An 18,436-nucleotide genomic window follows, 5' to 3' on the forward strand; every position below is an offset into this window, starting at 1 on the left:
TGTTTTTCTTCTCTCAATCCTATAAATAATGACTGTTGGAGTGATAAAAAGCTCTTTGGCTATTTCATTATAGTTTCAAAGCCATCTTTTATTTATCTTATCCTATTTAACCCCTTCAAGAGTCCATTGAGGTAGTTAGGGCAGGGATTACTCACCTCAATTAATAAAAGAGGAAACTCTAGCTTAGAATAGAGAAATGACTATTCCAAGATCAGGAGGCGAGGCAGTACTTAAATTGAGATTTTTCTGGCTCCTCCAGGTCTCTTTCCATTACACTACACTGCTTCTGATTGTCAGTGACATTTACCATCATTACTATTTCATTACCAGAGGATTTCAGAGAGGGGGAGGAGAACCTTTTTCAAATGAAAGCAGTGTGGCTTGAAATTTAGCTTATGCTGCTTATTCAACGTAGCTTTGCTTTTATTTATACTGAAATGAAATAAATTGAGCTAATTGTGATAATTATGTTGGTGGATAGAAATGACAGAATCAATGAAGTTTTATTTGTCTGTTTGTTGTGTTAATCAGGTCTTCTAGCATTTGTGAAGTACACTGCCAAAATATCTAGATGCAAAAGCAAACAAACAAAAACCACTAATGAGGCTAAAAGAAAGATAACAATAATCAAAGACACAATTTTTGTATAATCCATATGACAGCATACACTGCACATGATTGAAACTATGTAGATATTTAGGTGACATTTATGTTTTCCATTCCAGTATTTGTCTTCAGATAATTAGCCTAATTATAACACGTTTGAAGTGTAGTTAGAACTAACCCACTATTAAGTCTGGTACCTATGAATTTGCTGATATTTGGGTTTCCTTATATGTCAGTTTAACTCCCAGCTCCCCAAAAGTTACAATGGATGTTTCCAGTGTGCTAATGGATACCCTATTTTATTTCTAATAGTAATATAGAGAAACTTTATATCATCATTACATTAAATATGTGTTATTTTACTACCACCAAGGAAAAAATACATCTTTAGGCTATTCAGTGTTGTTTGAGTTCCTTTTTATAGACAAAAGTAACATGTACTCTTTCCCATTCTATTGTTTTCCTCTGTTTCTTTGCATTGATCACTGAGGAAGGCTTTCTTATCTCTCCTTGCTATTCTTTGGAACTCTGCATTCGAATGGGTGTATCTTTCCTTTTCTCCTCTGCCTTTTGCTTCTCTTCTTTTCATAGCTATTTGTAAGGCCTCCTCAGACAGCCATTTTGCCTTTTTGCATTTCTTTTTGTTTGGGATGATCTTGATCACTACTTCCTGTATAATGTGATGAACCTCTGTCCATAGTTCTTCAGGCACTCTGTCTATCAGATCTAATCCCTCGAATCTATTTGTCACTTCCACTGTATAATCGTAAGGGGTTTGATTTAGGTCATACCTGAATCGTCTAGTGGTTTTCCCTACTTCCTTCAATTAAAGTCTGAATTTGGCAATAAGGAGTTTATGATCTGAGCCACAGTCATCTCCCAGTCTTGTTTTTGCTTACTGTATAGAGCTTTTCCATCTTTGGCTGCAAAGAATGTAATCAGTCTGATTTCAGTATTGACCATCTGGTGATGTCCATGTGTAGAGTCTTCTCTTGTGTTGTTGGAAGAGGGTGTTTGCTATGATCAACACGTTCTGTTGGCAAAACTCTGTTAGCCTTTGCCCTGCTTTGTTTTGTACTCCAAAGCCAAATTTGCCTGTTACTCCAGGTATTTCTTGACTTCCTACTTTTGCATTTCAGTCCCATACAATGAAAAGGACATCTTTTTTGGGTGTTAGTTTTAGGTCTTGTAGGTCTTCATAGAACCATTCTCTTTAAGAAAATTAGAGATACCAAGGGAGCTTTTCATGCAAAGATGGGCACAATAAGGACAGAAATGGTATGGATATAACAGAAGCAGAAAATATTAAGAAGAGGTGGCAAGAATACAAAGAACTGTACAAAAAAGATCTTCATGACCAAGATAATCACAATGGTGTGTTCACTCAACTAGAGCCAGACATCCTGGAATGTGAAGTCAAGTGGGCCTTCGGAAGCATCACTACGAACAAAGCTAGTGGAGGTGATGGAATTCCAGTTGAGCTATTTCAAATTCTAAAAGAATGCTGTGAAAGTGCTGCACTCAGTATGCCAGCAAATTTGGAAAACTCACCAGTGGCCACAGGACTGGAAAAGGTCAGTTTTCATTCCAGTCCCAAAGGAAGGCAATTCCAAAGAATGCTCAAACTATCACACAATTGCACTCATCTCACATGCTAGCATAGTAATGGTCAAAATTCTTCAAGTGAGTCTTCAACAGTACGTGAACCATGAACTTCCAGATGTTCAAGCTGGTTTTAGAAAAGGCAGAGGAACCAAGATCAAGTTTCCAGCATCCATTGGATCATCGAAAAAGCAAGAGAGTTCCAGAAAAATGTCTACTTCTGCTTTATTGACTGTGCCAAAGCCTTTGTGTGGATCACAAGAAACTGTGGAAAATTCTGAAAGAGATGGGCATACCAGACTACCTTACATGCCTCCTGAGAAGTCTGTATGCAGGTCAAGAAGCAACAGTCAGAACTAGACATGGAACAACAGACTGGTTCCAAATCGGAAAAGGAGTATGTCAAGGCTGTATATTGTCACCCTACTTATTTAACTTCTATGCAGAATACATCATGAGAAATGCTGGGCTGGATGAAGCACAAGCTGGAATCAAGATTGCCGGGAGAAATATCAATAACCTCAGATATGTAGAGGACACCACCCTTATGGCAGAAAGTGAAGAAGAACTTAAGAGCCTCTTGATGAAAGAGGAGAGTGAAAAAGTTGGCTTAAAACTCAGCATTCAGAAAGCTAAGATCATGGCATCTGGTTCCATTACTTCATGGCAGATAGAGGGGAAACCATGGAAACAGTGACAGACTATTTTTTTGGGCTCCAAGATCACTGCAGATGGTGACTGCAGCCGTGAAATTAAAAGATGCTTACTCCTTGGAAGAAAAGTTATGACCAACCTAGACAGCTTATTAAAAAGCAGAGATATTAATTTTCTGACAAAGGTCCATCTAGTCAAAGCTATGGTTTTTCTAGTAGTCATGTATAGGTGTGAGAGTTGGACTATAAAGAAAGCTGAGTGCCGAAGAATTGATGCTTTTGAACTGTGATGTTGGAGAAGACTCTTGAGAGTCCTTTGGACAGCAAGAAGATCCAGCCAGTCCATCCAAAAGGAAATCAATCCTGAATATTCATTGGAAGGACTAATGCCAAAGCTGAAACTCCAATGCTTTGGCCACCTGATGTGAAGAACTGATTCATTGGAAAAGACCTTGATGCTGGGAGAGATTGAAGGCGGGCGGAGAAGGGGAAAACAGAGTATGAGATGGTTGGATGGCATCACTGACTAAATGGACTGGAGTTTAAGTAAACTCCGGGAGTTGGTGATGGACAGGGAGGCTTGGTGTGCTGTAGTTCGTGAAGTTGCAAAGAGTCGGACACAACTGAGCAACAGAACTGAACTCGAACATGAACTGAACATGTTCTCGTTTCCCTAAATTAATTTAAATCTCAAAATAGTTATTTAATATCTGACTCACTATAAAATTCAATAGAAATTAATATATGTTAATTTCATTGGTTTGGCTAAACTTGGTTAGTGTTTTAGATCATAATGGTAATAAAACTAAATGTCTGTGCCAGGTACTGTGCTAGGTACTTTATAAGTATTATAGACTCATCAGCTATAATGATCTGAACTTCTGGATTAATATTGATTTGATCATAAATGACATTGTTACATTGTATAGAAAAGTTTTTTAATGCCTTCAGCAAACAGTCTTCTAGATACACTTTCAAACAAGATTAGAGAGTATTGCCTTGGGAATTGAGAAATGGAGGTGTTATTATCCTGCTCAGAAAAGTAGCAGACATGCTAGGGTGGGGAGGTGTATATGATTAGCTTTATTTTAGGCTTGCTGCAGTTTCCTGAAGCCCCAGCCTATTGTCTGATAAAAACTAGCCTTGACCAATGTAACATACATATGTGGAAAAATTTCAGATTTTTAAAGCCTCCCTTTGAATGTAATGCCTAGACTACTAGAGTGAACTTTAATTTTGCTTCAGAAATAATAGAAAATGTCTAAATATAATTTTTTTTGCAAAATATAACCTCAATTTGTTTACAAGTGATGGATTCTACGTTTTACAGATGTGTCTTGCTGAATCAGGGCTCTCTTATCCCTGCCATCGACTTACAGTGGGAAGAAGATCTTCACCTGCACAGACCCGGGAGCAATCTGAAGAGGTAAGCATGTTTGTTAGTTAGCTTTTCATCAAACATAATGTCTGTCCTCCACTCACCTGCCCACTTCCTATTCTTTTTTATCTGCCACAGCAAAGAATAGGTAGAGTTAATGTAGCATGAATAACATTTCAGTAAATTCTTAAAGGCAGAAACTTTCCAAGCAAAATTATTGCTAATGTGCTTCTTCTTGTTCTGTAAATTTCATGTTTCAAACAGACAGAATTGGGGTGGATCAACTGAAATGATTTTTACTTAGAATTGTTAGGTTAACAAAGGAATTTTTTAGTTGCTGACTGTGTAGTAGACTACATTTATTAGAACTCATCCTGAAGGTCCTTTAACTCATTGAGCTGGATCGGGTTTTATGTGCCAAACATTGTCCTCAATACTAGGGAACAAAGATGAATAACAGTGTACCTGTACCAAGGTGCTCAGAGTCAAAGGTGATACATTAGTAAACCAATAATAATGGCAAATGTAATAAATGCAGTGACAGCAGTGCATTACAGGGTGCCGTAGAAACAAAGAGGAGCAAGGAGATTGAACATGTTTATATATGTGGTATGCCTGTATGTGTCTTTGCAGGTCTGAACTATATTAAAAGGCAGAATCTTTTCCTTGGGTACAATAGCACTGTGTCCAGCCATGACTTGGGTATAAGGGAATGAGAAAGACAGCCTGGACATTGCAGTTTATCAGTTTTAGAAGTATTTATTCAGACTTACTGGTGGTCCAGTGGTTAAGACTCTGTGCTTCCAGTGCAGTGGGGGCAGGTTCGATCTTTAGTTACAGCATGGGAACTCTTAGTTTTGGCATGTGGTATCTAATTCCCAGACCAGGAATCATACCCCAGGCTCCCTGCATTGGAAGCATGGAGTCTTAGCCACTGGACCACCAGGGAAGTCCTTCAAAAGTTTAAATTAGTCCCGTAAAACCTTTTCCATTTACATTCTATATAAAATACAGTTGCAAATTTTTATTTAAACTTAAATATTTTGGACATTTATTATGGAAGCTGCCACAAAACCTCTCCCACTATTCTCTGAATATGTAATTGTATCATTTAAATATGTAAAAGAGAAAAGGGACTGAATAACTGAAGTTGTAATCTGTGATCATCCTGTGAAAATGACAATTTTCTCATCAATTTTTGGAAATCCATAAGGAAGGGAGATTTTCCCCCCACTGCAAATACTACTATACTATTTCTTTAGGTTTCTAAAAATGTTAATTTCCTTTAAAGAGCCCACACCATTTTTTCCAACACTATCTCGCTAATTGCTCATGAAAGGAAAAATAATATTGAGTTTCACTGCTTGAAGAAACTGCCAAAAACAATTTATTGAAATATTCCCTTCTACTGCTTGAGTATATTTTTAATAGCTAAAGTAAGTTATGCTTCAACCCTTTAATGAATAAATCTGCTAATATTAAAAGGAAGCCAACTAGCTCCACCCAGAATTCTTAATGATTTTATGATCTAAGAGGTGACAGTTACCTGTTTCATTTCATTTCCTTTTCTCACCCTCACCATTATATGTGTTATTTGGGCATTCCATTCCGTGGAGTGTGTGGCTCAGCTGGTAAAGAATCTTCCCACTGTTCAGGAGACCTGGGTTTGATCCCTGGTTTGGAAAGATCCCCTGGGGAAGGGAACGACAACCCACTCTAGTATTCTGGCCTGGAGAATTCCACTGACTGTATAGTCCATTGGGTCACAAAGAGTCGGACATGACTGCAGGACTTCCACTTTCACTTTTCACTTTCAGTGGAAGGAAAAGTGGCTAAAGTGAGTTATGCTTACTTTATGCTTATTTATGGAAAAAATTTTCCCATAAATTGAGGAAAAGCGTATTAGAGGGTGGCATATACTTTAGATTAATAAGGAAGAAAGTAGAGTGGGGTTAGGGAGCTTTGTAAAACTAAGAGAGCCACAGACTTGGGGATATCTTTAAATCTGATTTTCTGGGATGATTCCATTATTTTTCCTTCCCTGGCTAAGTAAATATACCACTTTCTCCAGGCGGCTGGTGAGAAATGGGAAAGGAGCCATGGCTTGGTTTTTATGTTGTCATAAAATTATGAAACTGGAAGCAATTTTTTATTTGATTTACACTTGCCCATCCATTTATGCCTCATTTATTTAAACATTTTTTCAGTGTCTTCTACATGCCAAACATTAGGATCCCAGTCTTTGTGCTGCAAGAGCTCACACAAAATAATATCTGCATTTTATCTCTAATGGCAGGGTTCTGTCCTCATGAGGCAACTGGTTCCATTGTTGAGCATCTCTGTTGGTATCTGCTGCTGCTGTTGCTGCTAAGTCACTTCAGTCATGTCTGACTCTGTGCAACCCCATAGATGTCAGCCCACTAGGCTCCCCCATCCCTGGGATCCTCCAGGCAAGAACATTGGAATGGGTTGCCATTTCCTTCTCCAGTGCATGAAAGTGAAAAGTGAAAGTGAAGTCGCTCAGTCGTGTCTGACTCTTAGCGACCCCATGGACTGCAACCTACCAGGCTCCTCTGTCTATGGGATTTTCCAGACAAGAGTACTGGAGTGGGATGCCATTGCTTTCTCCGCTGTTGTTATCTACCCTATATTAAATCAGAAGCTATGACTGTGTAGAACTGTGTAGAACCCAGTGGTTCTACTTCTTTCTTCTTGTTTTAACCCTTCTCTTACATGACTTTGTGTGTTTCAAGATAATTACCACTTTGCTATTGATTGTCTTCAGCCTTGAGTTAGGAAGAAGATATTTGAGACCAGTGGTTAAATTCAGGTTTTGAATTTTATGCATTGTACTTATGTGTTTTTTAACTGGGGGAATTTTTTTTCTTACATCGTCCTTCTAGCCCTGCAAATACATTTTCCTTATAATTAATATTTTCTCATTTCTTCCCATCTTCCCTTTGTTCCTGAGCTCCCTTTCAATGCTTAGGTGCATGCTAAGCCGCTTCAGTAGTGTGTGACTCTTTTGCGACCCTATGGACTGTAGCCCACCAGGCTCCCCTGTCCATGGGATTCTACTGGCAAGAATACTGGAGTGGGTCGTCATGTCCTCCTCCAGGGGATCTTCCCTACCCAGAGATCGAACCCACATCTCCTATGTCTCCCGCATTGGCAAACAGGTTCTTTACCACTAGTGCCACCTGGGAAGCCCCTCCCTTTCAATGACCTTTCCATATTTCTAGGTACTTTAGCTAGGTACCTATCTCTCCTCATCCCAGCTGCTTGGTTGGGACATTACAGGGACCCCTGCTGGACCCAGGCTTTTTGAGAGTTGTCCAATCCTCAGTTGATAGTGTAAGAGTAGGAGGGATACTCCAAGAATAACAACAACAAAAATAAAATCCCAAGGTTAAAATATAGTTATGTTAAAACTGTTGATTTGTAATTTCAGTTAAGCAGACATCTATTGAATACTTGCTGTGCTAATCAAATGACTATAAACTGAAAATTTCATATTATGTAATTAATGAGAAAGATGAGATAAGCATAAGATACTAGAGAAACACACTTACAGGGAAAGGGGTGCTACAACTTTCAAGAATGTTTGTAGGCAAAAGCCTTGTCTGCCTTATCTCCTTCTGTAGCTCTAACATCTAGTAAAGCTCCTGGTATATACCAGCCACAGAATAAATAGTTTGTGAATGAATATTTTAAAAAGAAAGAAGGAGAGGAGAACTAGAGCAATTTATATCCAAATCAAATGAAAATGAAAAGAATGAGTCATAGCCAAATGAAGAAACATGAATGTAGTATTCCATTTGGAGAAAATAGCATGATTTGATGTAGTGAATGGGGAGACCTAAGTGCAGTTTGGTGTTCATGCAAAATAAAATTGGAGACAAAGAAAGATAAGAAATGAGACAACGGTGAATAGGTTTTTATATCTCAAGTTGGAAACTTGAACTCTGGGGAGCCAGAAGACTTTTAAGTGGAGGGTGATTTTTTTTTTTTTCTCTCCCAAATGGACATTTTAGAGAAAAACATTTTGATTGCTGTGCAGAGACTAGATGTAAGGGAAGCAAGACTAGAGACAGAGAAATCAGATATGAATCTGTTGTACTAGTATAGGCAGAAGATAATGAGATTCCTAAACTAGAACATCACTAGTCAAAAAAGAGAAGGAAATGGATTTAGGATATATTTTGGAGGGAAAATCAGTAGGACTGGTGACAGACAGGATCTGTGGGAGAAGAAAGAGGCAGAGGATAAGAATACCTAGGTTTTGGCTTAATTGGCAGAAAAGATTTATTCAGTAGTTATTCAGTGAATTCTGATTACATCCTTTCTCTACCCCTGACACTGGCATAAGTGTTAGGAATATGGCTCTGAACAAAAACAGTCTTTCCATTAAGGAGCTTGTTCCTAACTAAATGAAATTGAATGCACATAATTGCACAAAATTTGTGTTTCTTTTTTTTTTTTATGTATATGTATTATTGAAGAATAGTTGACTTACAGTGTTTCAGGTGCTCATCAAGGTGATTCAGTTAGTATAAATACACATATATTATTATTGAAAATTTGTAGTTCCCTATGCTATACAATAAACCTTTGTTTCTTGTTGCATATCTATTTTTTAATATGAAATACAGCATTCTATTCATACTAAGTCACACAAGTACAACCAAAATGTCATAATTTTTTTAGTTAGGCAAAAATTCATAAGCTTTCTAAAATATATATATTATACATATTTATATATATATATGTGTGTGTGTGTGTGTGTGTGTACAAAAGCTTTTCTAATACATTTGATAAAGGCTTGAAGAAGAATATCAAAAAAAAGATGGAGAAATTGGAGAACATAAACTAAATGAAAGGAAACACTGAATATGAAATAGAAAAAGTGAAACAAACTAGATAAAAGATCATCATATAGTCTAGTTGGTTTTTATGACTGCTCATTAGAAACATAAATATGGAGCTCTGGAGAAAAAGCAATACCTGAGCATTTGTATTTTTCAAAAAATTTCAAGATAATTCTGATATGCATCTGGATTTTAAAAAGTGATTACAGGTTTTTCTATTAGATCCTAGTTTATCCTAGTTTTGGTGATACAGAGTTCTATTATTTTTCTGTTGACCAATCATGATATAGTGGTATTAAATGAGTAATAGTTACAGAATCACAGTAGTAGAACATGTTTATCAGTTTTCACAATCTATAGCCAGACAAAAAATAAAAGTCAATTACAATTGCAAGCAATAATTAGAAGAAAATTAGCTTAACAGTATAAAATAATTACATACAGTTTGGGCAGATCAAGCAGAGTGATGTGGTAAGTGGAAGTGCATACATCCACATGTTTTCTTTCACACAGTCATTTAATCCATTTACATTTAAGGTAATTATTGATATGAATGGTCCTATTACCATTTTCTTAATTGTTTTGGGTTTATTTGCTGTAGATCTTTTCCTTCTCTTGTGTTTCCTGCATAAAGAAGTTCCTTTAGCATTTGTTGTAAAGCTGGTTTGGTGGTGCTGAATTCTCTTAACTTCTGCTTGTCTGGAAAGCTTTTGATTTCTCATCAAATCTGAAGGAGAATCTTGCTGGGTAGAATATCTTGATTGTAGGTTCTTCCCTTTCATCATTTCATATATATATCTTGCCACTCCCTTCTGGCTTATAGAGTTTCTATTGAGAAATCAGCTGATATTTCTATTGAAAAATCAGTTCTACTGAGAACTCCTGATGGGAGTTCCCTTGTATGTTATTTGTCATTTTTCCCTTGTTGCTTTTAATATTTTATCTCTGTCTTTAATTCTTATCAAATTGATTACTATGCGTCTCAGTCTGTTTCTCCTTGGGTTTATCCTTCCTGGGACTCTCTGCTTCTTGGACTTGGTTGACTATTTCCTTTCCCATGTTTGGGAAGTTTTCAGGTATTATCTCTTCAAGTATTTTCTCAGGTCCTTTCTCTCTTTCTTCTCCTGCTGGGAGCCCTATAATGCAATAGTTGGTGCATTTAATGCTGTCCCAGAAGTCTCTTAGGCTGTCTTCATTTTTTTTTTTCATTCTTTTTTCTGTATTCTGTTCTGTGGTGATGATTTCCACCATTCTATCCTCCAGGCCATTTATCTGTTCTGCCTCAGTTATTCTGCTGTTGATTCCTTCGAGTGTATTATTCATCTCTGTTTGTTCCTTAGTTCTTGTAGGTCTTTGTTAAACATTTCTTGAATCTTCTCAATCTTTGCCTCCATTCTTTTCCCGAGATCCCAGATCATCTCCCCTATCATTATTCTGAATTCTTATTCTGAGTTCTGTCTCCACTTCATTTAGTTGTTTTTCTGGAATTTTATTTTGTCCCTTCATCTGGGACTTAACTTTCTACTTTGTCATCATAATTAACTTTCTGTGATATGTTTTTTGTTTTAGCCACTGTGAGACTGTGCTTCTTCTGTCTTCCTTCTGATGGATGAGTCTAAGTAGCTTGTGTAAGCTTTTTGATTGGAGGGACTGGCAATGAGAAAAACTTGTTCTTGCTCTGGTAGACAGGGCCTTGCTTAGTAAAGCTTTAATCCAACTATCTGCTGATGGGTTGGGGTTGCACTCCCTCTCTGGTAGTTGTTTGACCCAGCCCTGGTGTTATGGGCTCTATGGTAAGGTTAATGGAAAACTCCAAGAAAGTTTATGTCAAAGGGGACCTTCCAGTGCCTGTCCCTATGTGGTGAGCCCCTGTCGACCCACACCTCCATAAGAGGCCCTCCAACACTAGCAGGTAGTTTTGGTTCAGCCTCCTGTGGGGTCACTACTCCTTTCCTCTGGGTCTTGGTGTGTGCAAAATTTTGTTTATGTCTCACCTCCAAGACTGGAGTCTCTGTTTCCCTCAGTCCTCTGAAAGGCCTATAATCAAATCCCGTTGGCCTTCAAGGCCAGATTCCTTGGGGATTCCCAGTTCCTTTGTTGGATCCCCAAGCTGGGAAGCCTGATGTGGGGTTCAGAACCTTCACAGTAGTGCAAGAGCTTCTTTGGTATTATTGTTCTCTCGTCTGGATCAGCCACCTGGCGGATATGAGATTTGATTTTATCGTGATTATTCCCCTCTTACCATCTCACTCTGGCTTCTTCCTTGCCTTTGGATGTGCAGTATCTTTTTTGGTGGGTTCCAGTGTCCTCCTGTCAGTGGTTGTTCAACAGCTAGTTGCAGTTTTGATGCCCTCACAGGAGGAGAGGTGCACATGTCCTTCTGCTCTGCCATCTTAAACTGGCTCTTTATTCATGTTTTGATCTCTGCATACAACTGAAATGCCTAAATGAAACAGTTTCAGCCAGACACACTGGTTTTTATTGAAACAAAGTCTCTTTCTTATTTTCCACACTCCCAGGGCAAGACAGTTACTTAAAAACTTAGCTTATGGTAGCTGCTTCGAGCTCCAGAGGTGACTGGGTGTCACAGTGGGACTGGGGAGCCAGGTGGGAGGTGAGGGAGGGGGCTAAGCTAAGACAAAATATGTTTATTCCAGTCATTGAGGGACCTGCTGTTCTTTGAAACTGTCCCAGTTGATCTGATACATCAAGATATTTATGATCCTTTTGACTGTTCAAATTAGGATATTTTTATATCAGCATCAGATTTTTTTACCCTAATTTGTTAGCTGAAATGTTTGTTGTTAGAGTCTATGTTCTGCCCATTATCTTGATCCTACTCCAACTAGCTTCTCCGTACAACATGGGAACGGTAAGGACTTGCTCTTGCATTTTTAATCCTCTGTCTATTGGTTCCTTCTCTTCATTATAAATATTTCTATATATTATATATATATAATATATATATTCTCATCCTAAATATATATATAATATCTATATATATACATTATATAAAAATATATATTGTTTTATTTATATTATTGTATTATAAATATATATATTACATATATATATTATATTCCTTCAAATTTAGTTTCCCCCTCAAGCTTTAACTCCTCTGTTCTTTTATTCACAGCCAAGCTTCTTAGAGTAATCTGTACCAAATGACTCTATTTCTTCATTGTTTATTTTGTTAACTCACTACAGCATGGCTTCTTTCTGCTATGTGACTAAAATTGAATTTAACTGTTAGAGTCAGATAATAGTCTTTGGGAGATCATTTAAGATGGTGGATCTTGAGCTTACCTCTCTCACAAGCACACCAAAATCACAACTATATGCAGAACAACCATTGATGAAAAAGACTGGAACCTACCAGAAAAGATCTCCTCCAGCTAAAGACATAAAGGAACTAAAGTGAGATGGGTAGGAGGGGCAGATTCATGATATAATCAAGTCTCATAGTCCCAAGTCACAAACTAGAGAATAATTTTATTGCAGAGGCTCTCATAGGACTGAGTGGTCTGAGCCCCATGTTGGGGTCCCCAGGACAGGGGTCCTGGCATTATATGTTTGTGTATGTATGTATTAATATCTACAGTATTTTACATACACACACGTGTGTGTGCTCACATACACAATGGAATACCTCTCAGCCATAGTAAGGAATGAAACTTTGCCATTTCCAGCAGCATGGATGGCCTTGGAAGTTATTGTGTTAAATGAAATAAGACAGAGAAAGACAAATACTATGTGATATCACTTATGTCTGTATTCTGAAAAACACATCAAACTAGTGAATATAACAAAAAAGAAGCAGACTCACAGATAAAGAAAACAAACTAGTGGTTACCAGTGGGGAGAGGGCAATGAAAAGTGCTCAGCCATGTCCGACTCTTTGCGACCCCATGGACTATACAGTCTATGGAATTCTCCAGGCCAGAATACTGGAGTGGGTAGCCTTTCCCTTCGGGAAGAGGGAAGTGAGAGCCAAAATACAGGTAGCTGACTAAGAGGTGAAACTAGGTTGGTGCAATTGTAATTGCGGTTTTGGACCATGAATTTTAAGTCATTATAACTAGGCTCAAACACATCTTTATTAATCACAATAAAAACCATTACCATCAACACACTTTTGCCAGTGAGAAATAAGTTTATTCCTGTCACATAAAAATCCATGCTTCAGTATTCAGTGAACTCTTAGAAAGCATTTTCTGCCTCCTGCTGGTTGTGGAAATATTTTCCCTGCAAAAAGTTGTTGAGATGCTTGAAGAAGTGACAGGCAGTTGGTGAGAGATCAGGTGAATATGGTGGACGAGCCAATACTCCTTAGCCTAATTCGTTCAGCTTTTGAAGTGTTGGTTATGCAACATGCGGTAAGGTATTGTTGTGGAGAAGAATTGGGTCCCTTCTGTTGACCAGTGCTGTCTGCAGGCATTGCAGTTTTTGGTGAATCTCATGGATTTGCTGAGCATACTTCTTAGATGTAATGGTTTCTCTAGGATTATGGAGATTGTAGTGGATCAGAAAGGCAGCAGACAGTGACCATGACCTTTCTTTGATGCAGGTTTGGCTTTGGGAAGTGCTTTGGAGCTTCTCAGTCCAGCTAATGAGCTGGTTGTCATCAGTTGTCATATAAAATCCACTTTTCATCACAGGTCACAATTTGATTAAAAATGGTTCATTGTTGCATGAAGTAAGAGAGACAACACTTCAAAATGACAATTTTTTCGTTTGCAGTCGGCTTATGAGACACCCACTTATTGACCTTTTCACCTTTCCAATTTGCTTCAAATGCCAAATGACCTTAGAATGGTCTATGTTGAGTTCTTCAGCAGCTTCTCATTTAGTTGTGAAGAGGATCAGCTTCAATGATCCTCTCAATTGGTCGTTGTCAACTTCTGATGGCCAGCCACTACATTCCTCATCTTCAAGGCTTTCGTCTCCTTTACAAAACTTTTTGAACCACCACTGCACTATACATTCATTAGCAATTCCTGGGCTAAATGCATTGTTGATATTGTTGAGTTATGTCTGCTGCTTTATGACCCAATTTGAACTTGAATAAGAAAATCACTCAAATTTGCTTTTTGTCTGACATCATTTCCATAGTCTTAAAATGCATATAAAATAAACAGAAAGTAATAATTCATTAGCAAAACAGATAAAGCAAGAAATGCACATTAAAATGATGTATAACATAATCACACTTATTTAAGAACATATTCATTCTAATATCAAATGGCAAAGTTCAGCAATGCTAAACCAAAATTACTTTTGTACCAACCTAATACATTCTACTAAAACTCTCCATAAATACTTTAATTCCTGATAATGTTCTTCAACAAATTATCACAGAGATTTTACTTGAATACCTCCAGTGATTGGGAACTCATATTCAGAAAGGCAGTTTTATTTTCAGAAATTAAATTACTTTGGCACCAATGTAATACTATGTATAAAATAAGCTGCAAAGATATATTATACAACACTGGGAATATAGGCAATATTTTACAAATATAAACAGAATATAGCCTTTAATAATTGTGAACCACTATATTGTACATCTGTAACTTTTATAATACTGTACATAAACTATACTTCAATAAAAAAACAGTTTGGGACAGAAAAAAGTAGATTTTATAAAATGCCATACTACACCGTATCTTTTCATTTTCACAGCCACCTTTGTGTCAATATAAGTCACCCCCTGCAGTAGTGATGTAGTGATGCTTGCCTAGAGTCATATAGAAAATGGCAAAATATTCAACACCTGTTCTTTGGTTTATAAATTCAGGATCTTTTATCCTTTTTTTTTTCGTCATACCATAACTTCTTTTTACTTAATTCTCATCCTTCTGAATCTGTTTATGTTTCTTATCTTCATTGAGATTTCCTCAGTTCTTACATCTCAGATTCTTTGTCTTAATTGCCTTTCTAATCTTTGATGGTTTTTACTTCATCTCTCTTTTCTTCACCAGTTGAAATATATTCTGTAAACTTTTATCCTTATTGTTGTTCTTTTTTAAATTTAACTGAATGATCTTATTCATTTCTATAAGCTCAGCTATTATTTATCTGCTGATTATTTCCAGATCTAAATCTTTTCTGGACATCTTTCTTGAGCTCCTAAAAAGATTTTTTTTCAAGTTGCCTATTAGATGTTTTTACTTGGATGTCCTACAGCTTCCTCAGATGTATTCTGAGAACTGGCCTCAATATTCTTGCTTACCAGACCTGACCTTCCCTACCACTCAGTTACCCAAACTAGGAGTTTGGTTTTATGTGCCTCTTCCACTTTTTTAAAGCTTCAAATCTAAATGATGAACAATTCTTATCAGTTCTACTGAAGTATGTTTTAAGTTTGTCCCCTTTATTAAATTCTCACTGCTATTAAGGTATAAACTCTCAAGTCCTTGCACTTGGAACATTGAAATAAGTATCCCTTCTCATGTCTTCAGATCTAATCTGCCGAATGGTACCAAATCACCACAAAAAAGACACACATGCACGCACGCTTGTAGACACACATATCCATCCATCCATCAGAGTTGTTCTCTGAACAGTCCTGTCCTTGAAAATCATTAGTGATTTCCCTATTGCCATCAGAGTAAAGTCCAAATTCCTAAGTATGCCAGTTTGAGTGCTATAATCTAGTTTCCTGAAAACTTCCTTGCCTTGTAGCCAGTCCACATCCCACTTCCATACATCGAGCTGATGATTTAGTTTATTTTTTGTAATTTTTTATTGATTTTTTAAGATATCCAATTTCTTGCCCGTGTTTTTTCTCTCCCTAGAGCACAGCTCCCTCCCCAACAATCTTCCATTATACATTCTGCACAACATTGATACCTTTTTTAAGTGAAAGTTGCTCAGTCGTGTCCAACTCTTTGTGACCCCATGGGCTGTACAATCCATGGAATTCTCCTGGCCAGAATACTGGAGTGGGTAGCCTTTCCCTTCTCTAGGGGATCCTCTCAACCCAGGGATCAAACCCAGGTCTCCTGCATTGCAGGTGGACTTTCTACCAGCTGAGCCACAAGGGAAGCCCAAGAATACTGGAGTGGGTAGCCTATTCCTTCTCCAGTGGATCTTGCTGACCCAGGAATTCGAACCAGGGTCTCCTGCATTGCAGGAGGATTCTTTACCAACTGAGCTGTCAGGGAAGCCCAAGCATACCTGTAAAGTAAAGCAGCTAGTCCTAAAACCTCATGTTCACATTAAAACCAATATGCGTATGGCACTATGTTAAGCACTTTGGGAAACACAAAAACTGCAAGATATGTCAGGATGAGGAGGGCTTCCTAACCACAAACAGAAAGAAAAGCTATGAAGCACAAGTCCAATAGTGTAAAAATAAACAAGTTCCTAGTCTCTAAAAGCACAATAAAATGAAAATGTAAATGGGGAAAATATTTGAAAAGCAGGTAATGGTTGAAGAGATGATCTCATTAATATATAATCTTTTTTAATGATACGGGTGAAATATTGGCACTTGCGTGAGGCCTGCACAGTCTCCTTTGTTCTTCAGTAGTCTTTGCTTAAACTTTCACTGTATCCCTTAACACTGAAAAACACATATTTGCCACTAAATATGTCTTGCTTTAAAATGGGAATTTCTTGAAAACTGGAACCATGGATTTTCTCTGTATCCCAGACTTTTAACTAGGTTCTTAACATAGTGAGTAGTTGGTGAAAGAAATATCAGCTTTAATTATGAGCTTCCCTTATGTATACATGAGTTCTAAATTTTTGTCTCAAGCAGTTTAGTTATCTTCTTTTCTAAGAAGTTTGCTCTGATTCCTCGCACTGCCATGATCTTAGGTGCTCTCCACTGAACTTATCTGTCCTAACTCCTGTTGTTGTGCAGTCACTAAATTGTGTCTGACTCTTTGTGACCACATGGACTGCAACACACCAGGTTTTTCTAACCTTCACCATCTCCCAGAGTTTGCCCAAACTCATGTCCATTGATTCAGTGATGGCATCTACCATCTCATCCTCTATCACCATCTGCTCCTGACTTCAATGTTTCCCAGCATCAGGGTCTTTTCTGATGAGTTGGATCTTTGCTTCAGGTGGCCAAAGTACTAGAGCTCCAGCTTCATCGTCAGTCCTTCCAATAAATATTCAGGACTGATTTCCTTGCAACCCAAGGGACTCTCAAGAGTCTTTTCCAGCACCACAGTTCAAAAGCATCAGTTCTTCAGCACTTAGCCTTCTTTATGGTCCAACTCTCATTGTTTCCCTGGTGGCTCAGACGGTAAAAGCGTCTGCCTACAATGCAGGAGACCTGAGTTTGATCCCTGGTCTGGAAGATCCCTGGAGAAGAAAATGGCATCCCCCTCCAGTACTCTTACCTGGAAAATCCCATGGACAGAGGAGCCTGATAGGCTACAGTCCATGGGATCGCAGAGTCAGTCACAACTGAGCGACTTCGCTTCATTTCACTTCACATTCATACATGACTGTTGGGAAGACCATAGCTTTGACTAGACGGACCTTTGTCAGCAAAGTGATGTCTCTGCTTTTTAATATACTGTCTAGGGTTTTCATAGCTTTTCTTCCAAGGAGCAAGTGTCTTTTAATTTCATGGCTGCAGTCACCACCCACAGTGATTTTGTAGCCCAATAAAATAAAATCTGTCACTGTTTCCACTTTTTTTTTTTTTTTAACCATCTATTTGCCATGAAGTGATGGGACTGGTTGCCATGATCTTAGTTTTTTGAATGTTGAGGTTTAAGCCAGCTTTTTCACTCTCCCCTTTCACCCTCATCAAGAGGCTTATTAATTCCTCCTCACTTTCTGCTCTTAGGGTGGTATCATATGCGTATCTGAGGTTTTTGCTATTTTTCCCCACAATCTTGGTTCCAGCTTGTGATTCATCCAAGCGTTTTGCATGATGTACTCTGCATGTAAGTTAAATAAGCAAGATGACAATATATAGCCTTGACATACTCCTTTCCCAATTTTGAGCCAGTCTGTTGTTCAATGTCTAGTTCTGTTTCTTCTTGATCTGCCTACAGGGTTCTCAGGAGGCAGGTAAAGTAGTATTTTCCCATCTGTTCAAGAACTTTCCAGTTTGTTGTAATCCACACAGTCAAAGCCTTTAGCACAGTCAATGAAGTAGGAGTAGATGTTTTTTTGGAATTCTCTCGCTTCTTCTATGATCTAACAGATGTTGGCAATTTGACCTCTGGTTCCTCTGCCCTTTATGAATCCAACTTGTACACCTGGAAGCTCTCAATTCATGTGCTGTTGAAGCCCAGCCTGAAGGACTTTGAGCATTACCTTGCTGGCCTTTGAAATTAGCACAATTGTATGGTAGT

The 18,436-nt window shown here is 37.9% G+C and overlaps 1 protein-coding gene across 2 annotated transcripts in view; it reads left to right on the plus strand.

The window, feature by feature from the left end:
- The window catches only part of FAF1 (Fas associated factor 1), a 472,185-nt gene that overhangs the window by 299,416 nt on the left and 154,333 nt on the right, over positions 1 to 18,436 (plus strand). For both annotated transcript variants that reach the window (XM_040231204.1, XM_040231205.1), the window contains exon 9: positions 4,192 to 4,287. In XM_040231204.1, coding sequence (XP_040087138.1) covers positions 4,192 to 4,287 — 96 coding nt within the window. The remainder of the gene's footprint in view (positions 1 to 4,191; positions 4,288 to 18,436) is intronic.

This window comes from Oryx dammah, unplaced genomic scaffold (genome assembly GCF_014754425.2).
Source record: "Oryx dammah isolate SB20612 unplaced genomic scaffold, SCBI_Odam_1.1 HiC_scaffold_28, whole genome shotgun sequence".
Taxonomy (NCBI): Eukaryota; Metazoa; Chordata; class Mammalia; order Artiodactyla; family Bovidae; genus Oryx; species Oryx dammah.